General features: G+C 40.7%; 1 protein-coding gene across 3 annotated transcripts in view; it reads left to right on the forward strand.

The window, feature by feature from the left end:
• tiam1a (TIAM Rac1 associated GEF 1a) overlaps positions 1 to 19,463 on the forward strand; it is a 98,118-nt gene that overhangs the window by 52,227 nt on the left and 26,428 nt on the right. For all 3 annotated transcript variants that reach the window (XM_057820238.1, XM_057820240.1, XM_057820239.1), the window contains exons 11-18: positions 681 to 833; positions 4,725 to 4,799; positions 6,722 to 6,892; positions 6,969 to 7,073; positions 9,510 to 9,591; positions 13,579 to 13,665; positions 14,105 to 14,326; positions 14,409 to 14,515. In XM_057820238.1, coding sequence (XP_057676221.1) covers positions 681 to 833; positions 4,725 to 4,799; positions 6,722 to 6,892; positions 6,969 to 7,073; positions 9,510 to 9,591; positions 13,579 to 13,665; positions 14,105 to 14,326; positions 14,409 to 14,515 — 1,002 coding nt within the window. The remainder of the gene's footprint in view (positions 1 to 680; positions 834 to 4,724; positions 4,800 to 6,721; positions 6,893 to 6,968; positions 7,074 to 9,509; positions 9,592 to 13,578; positions 13,666 to 14,104; positions 14,327 to 14,408; positions 14,516 to 19,463) is intronic.

A 19,463-nucleotide genomic window follows, 5' to 3' on the forward strand; every position in this document is an offset into this window, starting at 1 on the left:
TTTCTCAATCATTTTCAAAAACCTGTGTGGTTGAGATTTTTTACCAAAAACTTACCATTACAGCCCATTGACATTCAACTTGCGCCTAAATAAGTCAATGCCATTGAAAGCCATGCAACAGGACGTGTCCATGAAATGCCCCCAAATCAACCGGGAGTGACCTGATATCAACAGGACGTGTCCCCGAAATGTCCCCAAATCAGTGACCTGATATCAGCAGGAAGTGACTTTATAGATCTGTATCTACCACACCAAAACCTCATCGTAATTCTCCAGAAATTGCAGTTTCTAGTTATTTTTATTATTTTGTATACAGAAGATGAATGAATAAATAAAAGACCACTATTTTATTTATATACTGTATCTATAGACTTCATAGTTACAGTATATATTATATTATGAAGTCTATGATATATCTTATTAATTAATTTATTAATTTAAACAGCTTTAACTTTAATAAGTAGTTTTAACATATTATTTGATTTCATTTATGATATGGAATGAAAATTCATTTAAAAAAATAATTCTGTTCTATTGTTATTTTATTTTATTTAAAAAATATATATTTTCCACTTTTAGAAATAATACATCTATTTTTTTCTCAATTGAAGTTGCTAACTACCATAAAAGGCTAATTGTGTACATTCTGAATTTATGAAGCGTTGTTTGTGCTCACATAGGTGTCTGCGCGCACAGAGCTGGGCGTGAAGCGACGCAGCCACGCCACGCCTTCTCGCACCTTCAGCAAACGGCGCAGTCGATTCTCGTCGCTGTGGGGGCTCGATACTGCTTCCCGCAGGAAGTCCAAGACGCTGCACCCTGCCATCAGCCAGGTGGGCCAATAATACCTGACTGCAGCCCAGAGGCAAGTGACAGCCGCTACCAACCACGCCTCGTACAAACCACGTCCCTTGAAACTATGCCCACATGATGCTATGGTGGTAGTGTCTGATGCATCTCTGAGATATCACATGTACAGTATATAGAACATCCGCCATCTTAAAGCATTAGACTTATCAGGCAGGCTCTGTTGTAGCGAACCTAAGGTATCTAACTTTTTATCCAAAATACTCCTAAATCGGCAAAATATCGACTTGAATCTATCTTTAAATGCTGAAATAGTTTTAACACTTTCACATGTCGAAAGCAGACAGAAGGGAAATAAAGCAATAATGCAATAATGGAAGCAATTTTAAAGGGGACTTCAGACTTGTAGGCTCTAATAAGCCACAAATGTTCTTTTTTTACTAAAATGGTATTAGGAACTTATATTACCATTGAACTTGTACATGTTTTGACCAACTTGGGGGCACCTTTTTATGCGCGCAATGCATGCTCGGGGTGATGACGTAGTTTGTCACTGTCTGGGTTACTGCAATTCAGTCTACGCGGCGAGACATCCAACACATGCGCACATCGGTCAAAAGCGACGAATACTTACTATTTTGTTTTTATTGAGTCTTTTATTACCTTTTCATTGCCTCAAAATACTTTTTGCATGTGTTTCCCTCTCATACTTTTAAGAATTGTTTTTGTTGTGGTAGCTTTAAAGCAGCTTGTTAAACTGTTGACCACATTTAAATACCTTTAAGTACTACGTTGAAGTATTTTCTTAAGGCATCTTTAGTATGTTCTGTCTGTATGCATCTAAACAAAGCAAGCTGAAAGCGCACGGTAGTACTTTGGGTGTCAGATTCGCCTCTTGTTGGACCTTTCGCCGGTGTAGCACATTTTGGCAGAACACAGTTTTTTTTCTTACTCTCGTCTCATCCCGTCTTTCCTCTCCATTTTGCTTTTGCTGCTCGTTTTGTGAAATATCGACAGTGCTGTCATGCTCATTAATGTTCCTTTCGGGTTCAAATTGAAAAGGTTGAACATGCTTATGTTATGTTTATGTCATAAACATGTTGAGCATGTTTATGTCGCTAGAGTCATACTCTGGAAGCCCAGCAGCGTAACCATGCGACATCACCGCGCTGCGACGTCACCAACAATGGCAACCTACTAATTAAACTAATTTTACAAATGGTATAAAAACGTTAAGACATCAAGAGGGGTTTCAATATCAAATTATTTGAACTCATCATCACAGACTTCATAATGATATTGACGGGGCGCAGGACCGATTAATAGGGGGCATATTTCCGTCAAAGCTGACCGAGTGGAAACACAGACAAAGAGCTTTTTACATTGAAAATTCTTGTGAATAAATGCTTAAATCCCCGAACTCTTGTAGATATGGACGGAAAATTGTCTTATTCTTGGTTAAAAGCAAAAAAACTAGCGGTGTCAAACGATTGAAATTTTTAATCAAGTTAATTACAGCTTAAAAATTAATTAATCGTAATTAATCGCAATTAATCGCAATTCAAACCATCTATAAAATATGCCATATTTTTCTGTAAATTATTGTTGGAATTGAAAGATAAGACACAAGGCGGATATATACATACAACATACTGTACATAAGTACTGTATTTGTTTATTGTAACAATAAATCCACAAATGGCATTATTAACATTCTTTCTGTTAAAGTGATCCACGGATAGAAAGACAAATAGTTTTTAAAAGACAAATGTTATAGTTACAAGTTATAGTAATTTTATACTAAAACCCCTCTTCATGTTTTCGTTTTACTAAAATTTGTAAAATTTTCAATCAAAAGTAGAGTTAATATAGTACTAATAAGAATAAAAATAACAATAATAAGAATAGAGTGACCAAAGTCTGAGTAAGTTTTACGTGTACTTTGCATAGCTATTTTGATATGGAATGCCAGTTCATTTTGCATTGTTGTTTAACTGTGAGAATAGGGCCTCATTACTATAGACTGAAGTGCTTTTCTTTTTGTGAACATTATTTTTTTTGAGAGAGATAGGAATATTATTTTTGTTGTGCTTTCACTAAACGATACTTATGTATCCTTTGTGAAGGAGAAGCTTATGCCAATAAACGGCGCGGTCCAAAGAACGCCTGTGTCCACTCGCCTTTATAAAATACATATCTCTGTACATATCTTACCCAAAATACAACAAGAGACACATAATTGCCACTAAAAGAAAGAAAACTTACCGAAATATGTGTGGCGCACAAATAGCAATTTGCATTGCATTGTGCATACAACATAAACATCTCACAACTACTAATTCTCCCACGTTTAGAAGAAATAACATTAGTATGGAACGGCGCTGCCCCCAAGCGGCCGGTGGCATTCTCTTCACTCTTAATGTCCATAAACGGCCTCATTGTAATCTGTTTGAGGCAATGTGCAAGCTGGTCATTCAGTGCATGCGTTAATTGCGTCAAATATTTTAACGTGATTAATTTAAAAAATTCATTAACGCCCGTTAACGCGATAATTTTTACAGCCGTAAAAAAACATAAAAAAAAAAAAACAGACAGTTAGCATTTATTTTACGTAAATATGTCGAATGTGCTGAGAGTCTTTAAGTCACTGTGGCGTCGCCTTGTCACCACAAAGAGCTTTTTATGTTGAAATTCTTGTCAATAAATGCTTAAATCCCTGAATTCTTTATAGATATGGATGTAAAACAGTCTCGAATCTTGGTTAAAAGCAAAATAAACCGGGCAGTTAGCATTTATTTTACGTAAATATGTCAATTGTGCTGCTAGTCTTTAAGTCATTGTGGTGCCGCCTTGTCACCACAAAGAGCTTTTTACGTTGAAATTCTTGTGAATAAATGCTTGAATCCCTGAATTCTTTATAGATATGGACATAAACTAGTCTCGATTCCTTGATAAAAGAGCAAAGAACCGGGCAGTTAGAATTTATTTTACGTAAATATGTCGAATGTGCTTCTAGTCTTTAAGCCACTGTAGCGCCGCCTTTTTCACTAAAAGAGCCTTTTCCGTTGAAAATTCTCGTGAATAAATGCTTAAATCCCTGAATTCTTTATAGATATGGACGTAAAACAGTCTCGATTCTTGGTTAAAAGCAAAAAAATGTGCAGTTAGCATTTATTGTATGTAAATATTGCGAACTAAGACGTCAATGCTGGTTATGATTTTTTTCACAGCGTTTCAAAATGCATGCATGATATGAAAAATATAATAACTTGAATCCTCAAACAAATCACTCCCGAGACAATCCTTCCTGTTTGTATGCAGTACAGCTTTCATACTTTTTCAACCAAAAATTGGCATTAGATCAATGCGTGTGTGTGTTCGAGAATAACTCCTCTTGATGTGGGCAGGCCCCCTATTTGAAGGCGTGGCGAAGTGTATGATGGGTGTGACCCATTGATATAATTATGAAGTCCATGCTCATAAAAATGTTTATCTTTTAAGAACTACAAGCCTTTGTATCCGTGGATCCCTTTAACAACTCTAACGGTTAATTCACAACATAAATGACTTCCAAACATAGCAAAGTTCACAATCTAGTGATGTTTCGACACGCCCCTGTGTCCGCAATACGTCTGTGCCTAGTTAAGTTCAGGGTAAAGAATTGGGCTAGGGCCTATTGTCTCAAAAACCATTTGAACTTCACATAGTAAACCAATTCTTCGCGCAACCGTACCAACAGCAGGTTTGGTTTGCCGGGGGCGTGGTATGTATGAGGCTTGGTTTGTAGCTGCTGTCGCTTGGCTCTGGGCTGCAATCAGACCCTTCTCAGGTGGGCCGTGACAAAGAACACACAAAACCTCGCTGCAGAGTGCCACCTAGTTGTCACTATGCTCATTGTACATCGTATATCTTACCAGGTGTTTGTTCAAGCCGTCGAGCCGGCCAAAGCGCCCATGGAGGCCACGTATGAAGAGTCTGCGAGTGATAAATCTGTAAGATTTTATTTGATTTTGTTGTATTTTCTACATCAGGGGTGTCAAACCGATTCCACAAAGGGCTGCAGTGGGTCCTGGTCTTTGTTTCAACAGATCCAGCACAGACGGTTCAACCAATGAGGTTTCTGTTAAAACAAGCAGCACCTGACTGCAATCAACTGATTACGGTACACTTGTAAGACACCAGAATGGTGAAAAGGTATTCATCTTTTGGTTGGAATGAAATCCAGCACCCACTGTGGCGCTTTGAGGACCGGTTTGACACCCCTGTTTTACATGTTTCATTATGAACATTTCATTCATTCACTAATGACGCTGCAATCCTTCCCAGCACACAAATGATTGGACGTCCATCTGTCCGTTAGTGGCAGCCAGTTTTATAAAACTGATTCATTCTGTGACTGATTGACACTATTATTTTGGTAGGCTTTTTCTCTTTTTGTTACGGATTTGCCACTTTCTGGAAATGTTCATATTCGCATCATCTCTGATCTACAACTGAGCAGTTTTTTTTGGAACAAAAGACTTTGGTATTCTGTATCTGGTTTAGTGCTTTTATTTTGGTAGTCAAGATACTTCCTATTTTAGTGCCATTGCTCTTAACTTGTCAGAAGCCTGTGTTTGTTGGAGTCTAGTGACTAAATCACTCATTTTTATGCTTCTGTGACTGGTGTGTTACGTTTGCGCTTCTGTAGTCAAGAGGGGTCAAAAAGTAAAAATCTAGGCTGTAAGTGACTCCAAACTCCTCGCTTGTCATTTTCCTAACTTATTGGAGCGTCTGATTAGTCTTTGCGCTTGTTTGTGCCCCGAGGCCAGAAGCAGCAGCATGCAGTCATTTTCTGCTTGGTTTCACCAAGATCCCTTTTGTGTTTTTTTTCCCTTTTCATGACTGCTGATTATGAGGAACCATGGCTGAAGCCTTCCACATCAGTGAGCATTCCTCCGAGGTTGTGTCTTTTACTTGACGCTATCTGTCGGATTAAGTCGCTCGCTAACCACCCGGCGTCTGATCCGCACGTTGTGCAATTATTTCTATTCCCAGCCATTTTTTGGAGCTTGTCAAACGGCACATCTTCATCCTACTTTGACACCTTCTCGTCTCCTGTTTTTTTGTGCTTGAGGCGATCTAGAGTCGACAGTTCTCGGAGGCTATCGACTGGCGGTCTTTGTCTGCCTGTTAATCCCTTGTGCATTTTCCTCTCATATTTTTTAAAATTGCTTTCTGGTTAGATTAGGATTCTGCCAGAATTATAGCCAGAATGGTTGTTTTAAACCAAAATGGCAGATTTCCTTTGTCTCGTCTGATCTCCTAGGGTATGGGACTGTATCACATGGATGCTACAGTACTATATGTGTACGGATCATTTATGAATGGTCACAGCTGACTGCTTTTTCACGGCTTTTTCGGCAAATCCCACTGATGGCGGCCAGATGGTGCCGAGCTCTGTTGTTGAGGGAGCCCTGGGGGTGCACCCAAATACATGAGCCCCTAGAACTGCCTGAAGAAAAAGAAGATAAAATCTGATAGTGGAAGCTGTCACCAGATATGAGTGGAAAGATCAGCACGTGTGAGTTCGCACTGATGCGGATTGTGCTGCCAGATTGATTGTCTGCGCACACACTGAAGAGCCAAGCCATTTGGGAGCTCAAGGGGATCATGAATGAGATTTTGTAATTAGAACTCCAAATGCTTGAGACCACCAGCAGCTTCCATTGGCTCTTCAATAAGATTAATATTATCTGCAATTGACTTCTTGTATCACCAGTATCATGCCCTGTCAAGCCAATGCGCGGTTTTGAACAGCATGGTGACACTGTCTCACTTTTGTTGCCAGTAGTTGAGACACTTGTTCATTCACTAGTCAATCTGGTTAAACTAAAAATCAATCTACCGCATGTATTAATTGGTGTGTTTTTAGAGGGATCGAGACATTTTGGTGAAAAGTCTTCCTCAGCTGGCCCTGGACAACGACGTCTGGCTCCAAGAGAGCCTGGCCCCCTCCTGGGTGTGCCTGCCTGACGACAAGCCCGTCCTGGCTGTGGTGCAGCCTGGCGACACGGCGCTGGAGGTCTTGAGTGCTGTCTGCAAGGTGGTCATGATCATCTTGGTTTTAAAATGCGTGTATGTTATGTGAGAAGTATTCGAAGGTTGTTGTCCTCCCTCAGACAAACAAACTGGACCCTTCCGGACACTACCTACGCCTAAAGGTAGCTACTGATGACCGCACGCTCCTCTACATACCAAAACCTGATGAGGACATCTATGATGTGGTGAGTTACTAACTCACTGATGGCGAAAAAAATGCTGTTCCAAATGAATTGGACATGGTTCAGTGTTAATGGTAGCAAACAAATTTTGAAAGATGTTTTTTTTTTTAATGAAAACCTGTCTTGCTATTACCCCTAGCAATAAGTATAGGACCACCAGTCTTAGACGAGCACTCACTCAGACATTTTATCATGTAGAACAGTGGTGCCCAATTCCGGTCCTCGAGAGCCCTAATCCAGCTTGTTTTCCATGTCTCCCTCCTCCAACACACTTGAATCAAATAATGAGGATCGTTGTTAGGCTCCTGCAAAGATTGCTGATGAGCTGATCTTTACATTCTGGTGTGTTAAAGGATGGAGACATGGAAAACAAGCTGGATAGGGGCTCTCGAGGACCGGACATGGGCACCCCTGATGGAGAACAGACTTAGATAAAAAGCTTGAAAAAACAATGAATTAGTTCAAAAGTGCAACTCTTTAGCATTCAGAAACACTAAAAGAAATGAATAAAAAAACATTGTGGTGGTCATCTGGGCTATTTGCAGGCTATGACAATGACTGGACGAGTTTTTCCTCCAAGGAATGCTTTAACAGTTTTAGCTCTGTGGCATGATGCATTGTCATCTTGGAAAATGACAAACATATTTTCAATTGAAGGGATAAGAAAGCTGTCTAAAATTTCAGTGTAAACTTGTGCATTTATTGAAGATTTAACCACAGCCATCTCCCCAGTGCCTTTGCCTGACATGCAGCCCCATATCAATAAGGACTGAGGGAATTTTGATGTTTTCTTCAGTCAGTCATCTTTGTAAATGAACAAAAGTTCCAGCATCATCTTGTCCAATGCAGATTTTGACTCCTGGCAAGGTGATGATGCTGGAAATTTGCTTTGGTGCTGTTCCAGTGACATTTACAAAGATGACTGCCTGAAGAAAACATCAAAATTCCCTCAGTCCTTGATAATATGGGGCTGCATGTCAGGCATAGGCACTGGGGAGATGGCTGTGGTTAAATCTTCAAGTTTTCATTGAAATTTTAGACTGCTTTCTTATCCCTTCAATTGAAATTATGTTTGGGGATAATGACATCATTTTCCAAGATGACAATGCATCATGCCACAGAGCTAAAACTGTTAAAGCATTCCTTGGAGAAAGACTCATCCAGTCAATGGCATGGCCTGCAAATAGCCCAGATCTCAACCCCTTTTGAAAACCTGTGGTGCAAATTGGAAAAAAAAAGGTCCACAGCAAGGCTCCGACCTGCAAGGATCATCTGGCAACTGCAATCAAAGAGAATTGGCACCAAATTGATGAAGAATACTCATCAAGTCCATGCCTCAGAGACTGCAAGCTGTCATAAGAGCCAGATAGGGTGCTACTAAATACTAGAGATGTGTTTTGATTGTTATTTCATTGTTTGTTTCTCATGATTCCATATTTTTTTCCTCAGAATAGAGTGATTCCATATATATTTACCTGCACTTGCTGTATAAAATTAACAATTACTGACCACCACAATGTTTTTTATTCCTTTTAGTGTTTTTGAATGCTAAAGAGTTGAACTTTTGAATTAATTCATTATTCTTTCAAGCTTTTTATCTAAGTTTTTTCTGCGTGATAAAATGTCTTAGTGAGTGCTCGTCGGAGACTGGCGATCCCATACTTTTTGCTAGGGGTTGTACATTTGGTGAAAATCAACATTTTACATAAACATATATAAAATAAGAAAATCTATAATGGAGATCAGATCCAGATTTGGAATAAGTTGTCAGTGTAAACAACAAGATATTAAAGTCCCAATTAAATTACTTGGACAACTTTGAACAGAATGTCAATGCCAGGTCATGTAGATATTTTACTTGATTAGGTCAAAAGTTCGTTTTCTTGACTCTGAGTCTTGATTATTAGTTGCGGAATTTGTCATATACTGTATACTTTGTTTTTTTCCCAGTTTTTTTTTAAATGCTAAAACTACATATTTTTTTGGAAAGTTTTTTTTCCCCCTCATCAATTCATATTCGTCACCAGTGTAAATGGCATCAAATTAAAGTTAAACACGTTTAGACAATTACATTTCAGTTAAATGCATCCGAGACGGCTCCCTCATCAAAATTCATACTTGGCGTGTGATATAAATTATGCAAATAAGCTTGTTATGCTTGTTAGCTCGTAGAAGAACAGCAACGTAGACCTCCATATTATTCAGCAGAGTACTTGATGCCCTATTTTCACGTAACAACCTTCACCTGAAGTGCTCTTCATCCTCTTTGATCAACATTCACGCTTATCACGTTCTCATTTCACATCTCGTCACACGCGCACACACCCTGAACCCACGACCTTGACGCACAAATGCTTTGTTAAGGATGATGAATAAAACATGAATCTTTTCACAAGGTTGATGACCGCCACACTGTTTCGTTGTCTTGTTCTTCTTCAGCTGTACCGGGAGATTGAGATCTGCACGAAAACTACCAGGCTGATCCGGTTCGACCGAGCTGAGTCGTGCACGCTGGGCTACGGTAAATATTGTCTGCTACCATTGTAGTCATTGTGAAGCCAAGCACCACATCCGCTCTGTTATATTTCCTAGTCTTAGCTTTTGAGTTGCTTTCATTCTCTGCCACTCACCATTCATTTACGAATTATGATTTTTGCTCGGGATTTGTTATGTGAGCACACCATTTGCATTTGTGGTGAAAAAATTAAATGAACAATAAATGATTGGAAAGATAATGAATTATAAACTCATTACATACCTCATTTACTGTACTGAAGCTGTGTGCCTTTGTTATTTTAAACCAGAAGATATATAAAATATCTATAAATACATATCATTGTGCATTATATGCACTTTTTCCATAACTTCAGTTGAAGTTGTTCCCTTATTTTTCACAAAATGTTTATTGGAAAACTCTGAAGTTGTTATGTTTATCATTAAAATATCCAGTGGGTCATCACAATACAATTAGCCATTATAAGTTAAGTCCACCACAGCATATATACAGTGCCTTGCAAAAGTATTCGGCCCCCTTGAACCTTGCAACCTTTCGCCACATTTCAGGCTTCAAACATAAAGATATAAAATTTTAATTTTTTGTCAAGAATCAACAACAAGAGGGACACATTCGTGATGTGGAACAAAATTTATTGGATAATTTAAACTTTTTTAACAAATAAAAAACTGAAAAGTGGGGCGTGCAATATTATTCGGCCCCCTTGGGTTAATTCTTTGTAGCGCCACCTTTTGCTCCAATTACAGCTGCAAGTCGCTTGGGGTATGTTTCTATCAGTTTTGCACATCGAGAGACTGACATTCTTGCCCATTCTTCCTTGCAAAACAGCTCGAGCTCAGTGAGGTTGGATGGAGAGTGTTTGTGAACAGCAGTCTTCAGCTCTTTCCACAGATTCACGATTGGATTCAGGTCTGGACTTTGACTTGGCCATTCTAACACCTGGATACGTTTATTTTTGAACCATTCCATTGTAGATTTGGCTTTATGTTTTGGATCATTGTCCTGTTGGAAGATAAATCTCCGTCCCAGTCTCAGGTCTTGTGCAGATTCCAACAGGTTTTCTTCCAGAATGTTCCTGTATTTGGCTGCATCCATCTTCCCGTCAATTTTAACCATCTTCCCTGTCCCTGCTGAAGAAAAGCAGGCCCAAACCATGATGCTGCCACCACCATGTTTGACAGTGGGGATGGTGTGTTCAGGGTGATGAGCTGTGTTGCTTTTACGCCAAACATATCGTTTTGCATTGTGGCCAAAAAGTTCAATTTTGGTTTCATCTGACCAGAGCACCTTCTTCCACATGTTTGGTGTGTCTCCCAGGTGGCTTGTGGCAAACTTTAAACGAGACTTTTTATGGATATCTTTGAGAAATGGCTTTCTTCTTGCCACTCTTCCATAAAGGCCAGATTTGTGCAGTGTACGACTGATTGTTGTCCTATGGACAGACTCTCCCACCTCAGCTGTAGATCTCTGCAGTTCATCCAGAGTGATCATGGGCCTCTTGGCTGCATCTCTGATCAGTTTTCTCCTTGTTTGAGAAGAAAGTTTGGAAGGACGGCCGGGTCTTGGTAGATTTGCAGTGGTCTGATGCTCCTTCCATTTCAATATGATGGCTTGCACAGTGCTCCTTGAGATGTTTAAAGCTTGGGAAATCTTTTTGTATCCAAATCCGGCTTTAAACTTCTCCACAACAGTATGTCGGACCTGCCTGGTGTATTCCTTGGTTTTCATAATGCTCTCTGCACTTTAGCAGAACCCTGAGACAATCACAGAGCAGGTGCATTTATACGGAGACTTGATTACACACAGGTGGATCCTATTTATCATCATCGGTCATTTAGGACAACATTGGATCATTCAGAGATCCTCACTGAACTTCTGAAGTGAGTTTGCTGCACTAAGAGTAAAGAGGCCGAATAATATTGCACGCCCCACTTTTCAGTTTTTTATTTGTTAAAAAAGTTTAAATTATCCAATAAATGTTGTTCCACTTCACGATTGTGTCCCACTTGTTGTTGATTCTTGACAAAAAATCAAATTCCATATCTTTATGTTTGAAGCCTGAAATGTGGCGAAAGGTTGCAAGATTCAAGGGGGCCGAATACTTTTGCAAGGCACTGTAGGTATCTGTTTGATATCACTATCGGATTCTTGGAGTTGGACGATATCGGTTATCGGTAAAAGCATTAATTCAGATTTGCTGATACCTGTAGAAACCTGGTTATTGTTTTTTGCTCCAAGATCTACTTTTGAAGGAGACAACCTCCCGCGATCTACCTTACCAGCCAGAGGGGGGGTTGCATAACCACATATGTTGCTCACACAACATCATTAAATATGTACTTTTTTTTTTTTTTTTTTCTGCCACGATCTACCCACACCAGCGTTTCGTTCGACTGGTAGGTCACGATCGACTTAATGAGCACTCCTGAGTTAAATACTATGGAGAGAAAAAATGTGAGATGTGCTTCATCTCTGGTTTTGTGCTGCGTGTGCGCATGCTCAGTATTAGGGCTGGGCGATATGGCCTAAAGTACGTATCACGGTAAATTGAGAAGATTTACCTCGATAACGATAACGATAAATTCGCCCAAGCGGACTGTTACATAATTTGAAAATCTGAATCAATGCGTGAAATACAACTTAACTGTTTCTCGTCGATTTATTTACCAGATTTCAATTTAACATATTTAAACAATTGTACATGCAGTCTAAACATTAAGTATGTAAAAATTTCTTGTAAACCATAAGAATTCAAGTATGAACATTTATAACAACTTGTATGACTTGAACAATGTAGAACATTATAAAAATCAGTACGGCTGTGCAAACAAGTCATTGTAACACAAATGACTTAGTTTGAACAAAACACTTCAAACTTATTGTTAATGGCTGCTGTGACATAATTTATCAACACAAGTGTTTACTTCAAGGTATCAGGATTTTTTTCCCCAGAGCATTTTAAATACCTGCACACACACATGCACCCCCCACAAAGACACACATTAAAGCTATACTGCTCTTTTGCCGATGAAACATTTAAGATTTTATCATGGCGGTAATGACACAGAATGAAGCAAGCACAAACAGAAAAATAGCTGTGGCCATTAAACGGTCATATTATAGGCTTCACTGTTGCAATATAATTTATGCTGAACCCTTTACCCCCATAAAAGATATCAAATAAATCACACACACACACAGATAAAAAATAACGCAACATACTAATTGCTAGATGCAGTCCGTGGCCAATCCACTCATTAAATTCAGCCGTTCTGACAAGGTTAGAGCCGCTATCCGACTCCATCACATTCATTTTACAATGTTAGCCGCTAGCGTTAGCCTGTGGCCTGGCTACCAGTAGGAAGCACCCGCTCCTGAAATCCTGAGAACCTGGGAGGAAAGCGGGTGAAAGCCCGTTTGGAGGCTGCCAAGAGTCTACTTAATGTCGGGTGGGAAGCTCCCTTAAGCCCGACTACATCACATTTTCTTGTAGCGATAGCCGCTAGCGTTAGCCTCTAGCTTTAGCCTACCGGGCTTGTGTTTGTTTGCGTTTCTGATAACCACATTACTTCATACGTAAGCACACTGACTGCTTTCTTAAAGGGGAATGAACATAGCCCAACAATACAGAGTCAAAGCGAGATGAAATGACTACATTTTCTTGTTTTATTAAATTACCGAATTTACCGACATGGTCAAAATTACGTCGGTCATCGTGAAGAATTTCGGTAACGGTAAATTTTCGGTATACCTCTACTCAGTATATAAAAACTACACACAGCTCACACTCCAGACGTACCCTCTAAAATTGAGAGCGCCACTGCCATCTCCTGTAGTGAATGTGCAAATACACTTTATTCTAGTACAGCAGAATGCATTTCTCTGAGGCCACATTTTTTGAGAACGACTGTCTTAAAGTGTCAAATTAACTTTTAAATCAGGGTTAGGTTTTCAAAATGAGATTTCAAGCCCATTTTATTTGTCCGTCTTCAGGATTCTCAGTGTCTGTCATGGACGAGGACAGCACCCAGCGGCTTCACATCACTGACGTCAAAGAGCGAGGGCTTGCCTCCACTAAAGGTACCCGGACTTAACAGACCTTACTGTACCTCCTGCTGAGTCACACATACACACACTGTTAGTGGGTTAGCCAGCATGTTCCATTGATCTACTGAGGCGAATGTGTAGCGACTGAAAGAGATCACGCAAGAAACCAGGCCAACACTGCAGGCTTCACCCAACCCGTCTCTCTTAATGTAGTCACGCACACACACAAAGAACGTCCGCACAGTTGGGCCTCGGGGTTTTTATTTCTCTCAGTCCGATAAAGCCTCCACTATACAGCTGACATTTCACATTGCAGACATGTAGGTCATAACTTGAGGCCGAATGTGTCATTTGTGAATATCTATATAAAACATGCGAGACTGTGTGTTTACGTAGGTAAGGTGTCCGCTTCTTTATTGGCTGTTTACTAATTGGCTGCCATTGACTCCCATTAAACGTAATTTTCTGAAAGGTCTCCGATCCGGTGATGAGATCCTCCTACTGAACGGCAAATCGGCCGCCGCCCTGCAGATGGACGACATGCGGGCGGCGTTCGCCTGCCAGGCCTTAACACTGAGCGTGGGGGCCATACCACGCCTGGATCCCGCCAAACTGTGCCCTCCGCCGCCACCCCGACGTTCAGACTCAGAACGTGGTGGGGACACTACCACCGACATCTTCTCGCAAGACCAAGGTAACCTGTTATCATGAAAAAATAAACGGATTCAGTAATGCCACAAGGACATTGTACATCACTTAAGCGTTTGCGTCCACAGAGGACATCCTAGACGACGTATCTGGTCTGACGGTGGACGACAGTTTGGAAGAAGGGGCGCTACTGAGTCCTGGAGATGCTCCCGAAGAGAAGATCTTTGCACTGAAGGTTGGATAGCCTTTTCCATACTGATTGTATCGTCTTTAGCTTGCGCATGATGTTTTAATTTATCTACCGTATTTTCCAGATTATAAATCACACTTATTTTTATAATTTGGCTGTACCTGAAGTGATATTGAATATGAAGACTTTAATAGAATTGGTTATGATTCGAAGTGAGATCGAGAGTTTTGTAATCTTTGGTTGTCTGAATAACTATTAATTTGTTACATTAAGAGATTGTTAAAGCTGTTTTCAATTTTATTGTTCTTACGATAATGTACAGGGGTTGGACGAAATAATGGAAACACCTTACATTTTGGCATCATAATCTTTCAACATAATTGTTAAAGAATGGCATGAGGAAAACTCTAATGAAGGAGCATCTCGCATGGCAGGCGCAATGCCCGAACCTCAACATTATTGAGCATTTATGGTCAGTTTTAGAGATTCATTTAAGATTTCCACTGCTATCATCCCTAAAAGAGTTAGAGGGTATTCTAACGAAAGAATGGCTTAAAATTCTCTTACTTTAAAATTCAGTCGGTGACGTTTCCACAGTTAAATCTTCAGTTATCAGTGTCCACATGATGGCGCCACAAACGCAGAATTCACACATCTTCACTTCGGGCGCAGTTTTTAAGCACCCTCGTTTAAATGTGTGTGTGGATTATAGCCAAACCGTAGAAAAAGTTCTTTTTGCCAAATATCCTTCTACGTGTAGACATGGCCTAACTCGGGTGCTCACGGACCGCTGTTTGTCCTGGTTTTTTTCCTATGAATTGAGCACAGACAGTTTAACCAATGACGTTTCTACTATAACAAGCAACACCTGACTGCTATTAACCGATTACATGATTAACTGATTACTGATTCTGTGTATCCGATGCCTCTGCACTATGAACGCTCATTGGTACACATCCGATGTATTAGTCATCAACATGTGTGTGTGTGTGTGGGGGGGGGGGCACTTCGCGGGCCCCTCCACACTTTCATAGACCCCTCATGACGATCGTCCGGTGTGTGTGTGTGTGTTTGTGTAACGACCCGGAGGTTAGTTCCACACCTGAGACACAGTAATAGGAGGCTGGACAAGGCTTTTCAGTCAACACTTGATTTATTGAAAAAATAATAAATAAAAAACAAGCTAAAAAAATGAGTCACTTCTGAAGTGGCATGGGTTCCTCCCAGGAGGACGCCACAGCATACAACCGGTGGGCACTACACCCCAAAAAATACACTGCAAACAAAAAAACACTGCAAACAAAACTTGGGTGAATTCGGGCAGGCTAATGTGACCCCCCCCCTTGAGTTTTGCCCACTAAACAACTGTATTTGGTGCCAGAACCAGACTCTAAAATCTCTATTAACTCATTCACTCCCAACCATTTTCACCAGAGCAAGGCCGTTCGCTCCCGGCTGTTTTACTGGATTTTGAGTGATTTTGCAAGGCCCACAGAAAAATCTGTTCTATTGCTATATAAACATGGAACCCACCAAAAGAAAGATTAGACTCTATTCTTTCAGCAGGAAAAAAAGTTCATATCTTTTTCCATTCTTTAGAAATCAGCATTAGAAAATTGCTTAGTTTGAGCAATTTTCCAATTTCTGATGAAAAAAACACAGAAATTGAGCTTTTTGTGAAAGCATAAATTTCAAACATAACTTTGACTTTAACACAGCTATTTTTTGCTTTAGTTACATCCCAAAAATCTGAATAATGTTTTCCTTTTACAAAATATCATAAAGAACAACATAAATAGTTTTTCATAGCAAAGTAACAATTTATTTACACATAACTGACTGAGAGATGACGCTGTTGTCGCCGAGATGACGTCGTTGTTGCCGCGACAGCCGGGTAAACCTTTCCCTCATCGCTGCCTGTCTCATAAAGATGGATTTTTTTTTAGTCTCTGCGGGGCCTGCTCGGCGAGCAGCATGGACTCAACAGCATTTTCCGCTGCACTGGTGGTTCCGGTCGTTCTGCTCGGGCGTCCTCTCGGTTGTTCTGCTCGGTCGTCCACCGCCTGGCATCATTCCGCCGGCGCTCCGACCGTGCGGCTCGGCCTTTCGTTGCTGTTGAATCGGGTTGCGGGTCTTAACGAATGTGCTACTGCCCCTCCAGTGGCCAGTTTTATTGCTTTAAAATGGATTTTCAGCTTTGTACTTTGGAGCTCAGTTGAATCAGGACCCCAGAGATGTCTTTTATTAAAAAAAAAAACAAAAAAAAACTTAAGACGTATAATTACGTCTTTGGGAAACTGAAACAATTAAAAATAGAACGCATTTATACGTTTTTGAGAGCAAATGAGTTAAAAACGGTTTTAAAAAGTCAATGAAAGAAATAGATCTATAAAATGGTAAAACGGGGCTAATCACTTGAACACTTCCCTTTCCTACGTAGGTTGATCGGTGAGGTAGCAAGCAATCGGGTGCTCGTTCCGTTCCACTCTATTCCACCGTCGTCCTCCTCGTCTCAATCGGGGTGCTGTCAGTTCGCCTTCCCAGTGCGGCGTCCGTCCGCTGAGCGGGGAGTCCACCCTCCTTGGGATGCTCTTCTCACGCCGCATTTGTAGCCGACAATACTTGCCTTCAGCCAATCAATCTGCTCAGGTGTCCATTAGCATCAATTAGGAGCAGCTGGGGAGAATGGCTCACGCTCTTGGCTGCCATACCCTCATTCCCGCTGTCTGTTACATGTGTGTGGGGTGCAAGTGGAACATTTTTTGCGGGCCCCAGCAGAGAACCGCCCAAGCGGCTGGCAGAGATATTTGAACACTTAAGCACTATATTACAGCTCTGTGCATCATCTTACCTTTCTGTTTAACCCTCCCTCACTACGCCCACAAACTGGGCCCCTCAGAGGCCCGGGTGCGGTGACACCCCCAGCACCCCCCTTAGTTCCACCCCTGACATCACCACTATTTAACTAACAAACAACAGACATAACCAAGCAATGGTGGATTAGGTTAAAAAAGTATCTTTTGCTTCTTGTAATTGTATGTGAAGCTATCAAGTTAAAAAAAAAAAAAGTTGGCTTTGGTTGTCTTGAAAGTTGTCACGAAACTATGATGTCCGAGACCTCCTGAAGGGACCATATTTACTTCTGGCAAAATTTAGGTACATTTTTTTCTCTCAATATAGAATTTTATGACGGGTGCGACTCAAACTCCGGTATGATGTATAATCCGAAAAATAATGTAAATATACAATGGCCCCTTTCATACAGTTTCTGCCAGGATGTCATTGAATATGTCAAAACTGGAGCTGCCTGTGTGCGCATATTGGAAAGATTTTGGCAGGTGTGAGACGAGCGTATGATTTGGTAATGAAGCGGCCGTCGTTTCTCATCAGCCCGTCAGCTTTGCGATGATTGTTGCTCGCAGAGTAACAGCAGACCCCCTTGCACCTCGCTCTCCCCCTGTCACCATGGCGACAGCTGGTACCTTTGTGAGAATGTTGTTTGAAAGGTTAGATGTGAGAGTATGAAGGACCTAACAAATTTTGCACTGTACTTTTGTTGCCTTATTAGATGATAGTGTCAATGACGAGTTTAAATGGGTGATTTTAGACTTTCCGCTTGTTAGTATTCAGGATTTAGGAAGTTGGATGCTGTCTGTCAACAGAAAAACACTGGAAATCCTAGCAAATGCTTGTAATTTTCTCTCTTGCTCTTGCTTTTGTCTTAACCTCATCTCACCCGGTGGCGAAGGCGGAACAGTTTTTAATTATCCCCACATTGTCGTCGCTTCATTGTGTCATTTAGCGCAGACAAACGCGAGTCTGGTGGGACGGTGAGCTTCATTATTTCAGACAAAAGCACCGCCGTCGCCTACAAATGTGATAACTAGAGGGAGAAAAGAGGAGATTGGGGAGGGGGGAATCACTTGGGATAACAGCAATCATGGAGATGATGATAGTGGTGATTGTAGACGTTCCCAGGTGAGAAAAAGTCAGTCTGCTTATCATTTCTGTACTTTTTTTCTTTAAACCTGGAGGCTTCCGACAAAAAAAAAAAAGGCAATTTAACTGTCCAATGGGGCGGAGTTTGTTTTGATTGACAAACATTGCTTGTTCCTTATCACCTTGCTTGATTTTAAAGATAGAGTAATCCCTTTATTATCCTTACAGTTGATACTTAAACCTGAAATCTACTTTTCAAATGCCTTATTAATGCCACACACAATTTGCAAAAGGAAAACAAATATCTCAAATTCCATTAACTCTTCAGTGCCATTGACGTCCAATCATATTGCTCTTTTCGTCCTTATGCTGTGAATTTAAATTTATCACTAGTACAGTGTATCACAAAAGTGAGTACACCCCTCGCATTTCTGCAGATATTGTAGTATATCTTTTCATGGGACAACACTGGCAAAATGACACTTTGACACAATGAAAAGTAGTCGGTGTGCAGCCTATATAATAGAGTTAATTTATTTCCCCCCCCAAATAACTCAAAATATAGCCATTAATATCTAAACCCCTGGCAAGAAAAGTGAGTACACTGCATGGGAACTACAGTACGTACATCCCTAAATGTCCAAATTGAGTACTGCTTGTCATTTTCCCTCCAAAATGTCCTGTGACTCGTTACAGGAGTGCTGTCAGCATTGCTGCAGAGATTGAAGCGGTGTGTGTGTGTGGGGGGGGGGGGGGGCAATCCCACCACCATGCTTGACTCTAGGCATGACACACCTATCTTTGGACTCCTCACCTGGTCGCTGCCACACATGCTTGAGACCATCGGAACCAAACAAATTAAACTTCGTCTCATCAGACCATAGAATATCGTTCCAGTAATCCATGTGCTTTGTTGACATGTCTTCAGCAAACTGTTTGCGGGCTTTCATGTGTACCGTCTTCAGAAGAGGATTCCTCCTGGGGTGACAGGAGGACTGGCCATGCACACCAATTTGATGAAGAGTACGGCGTATGGTCTGAGCACTAACAGGCT

This window comes from Corythoichthys intestinalis, chromosome 18 (genome assembly GCF_030265065.1).
Source record: "Corythoichthys intestinalis isolate RoL2023-P3 chromosome 18, ASM3026506v1, whole genome shotgun sequence".
Lineage (NCBI taxonomy): Eukaryota > Metazoa > Chordata > Actinopteri > Syngnathiformes > Syngnathidae > Corythoichthys > Corythoichthys intestinalis.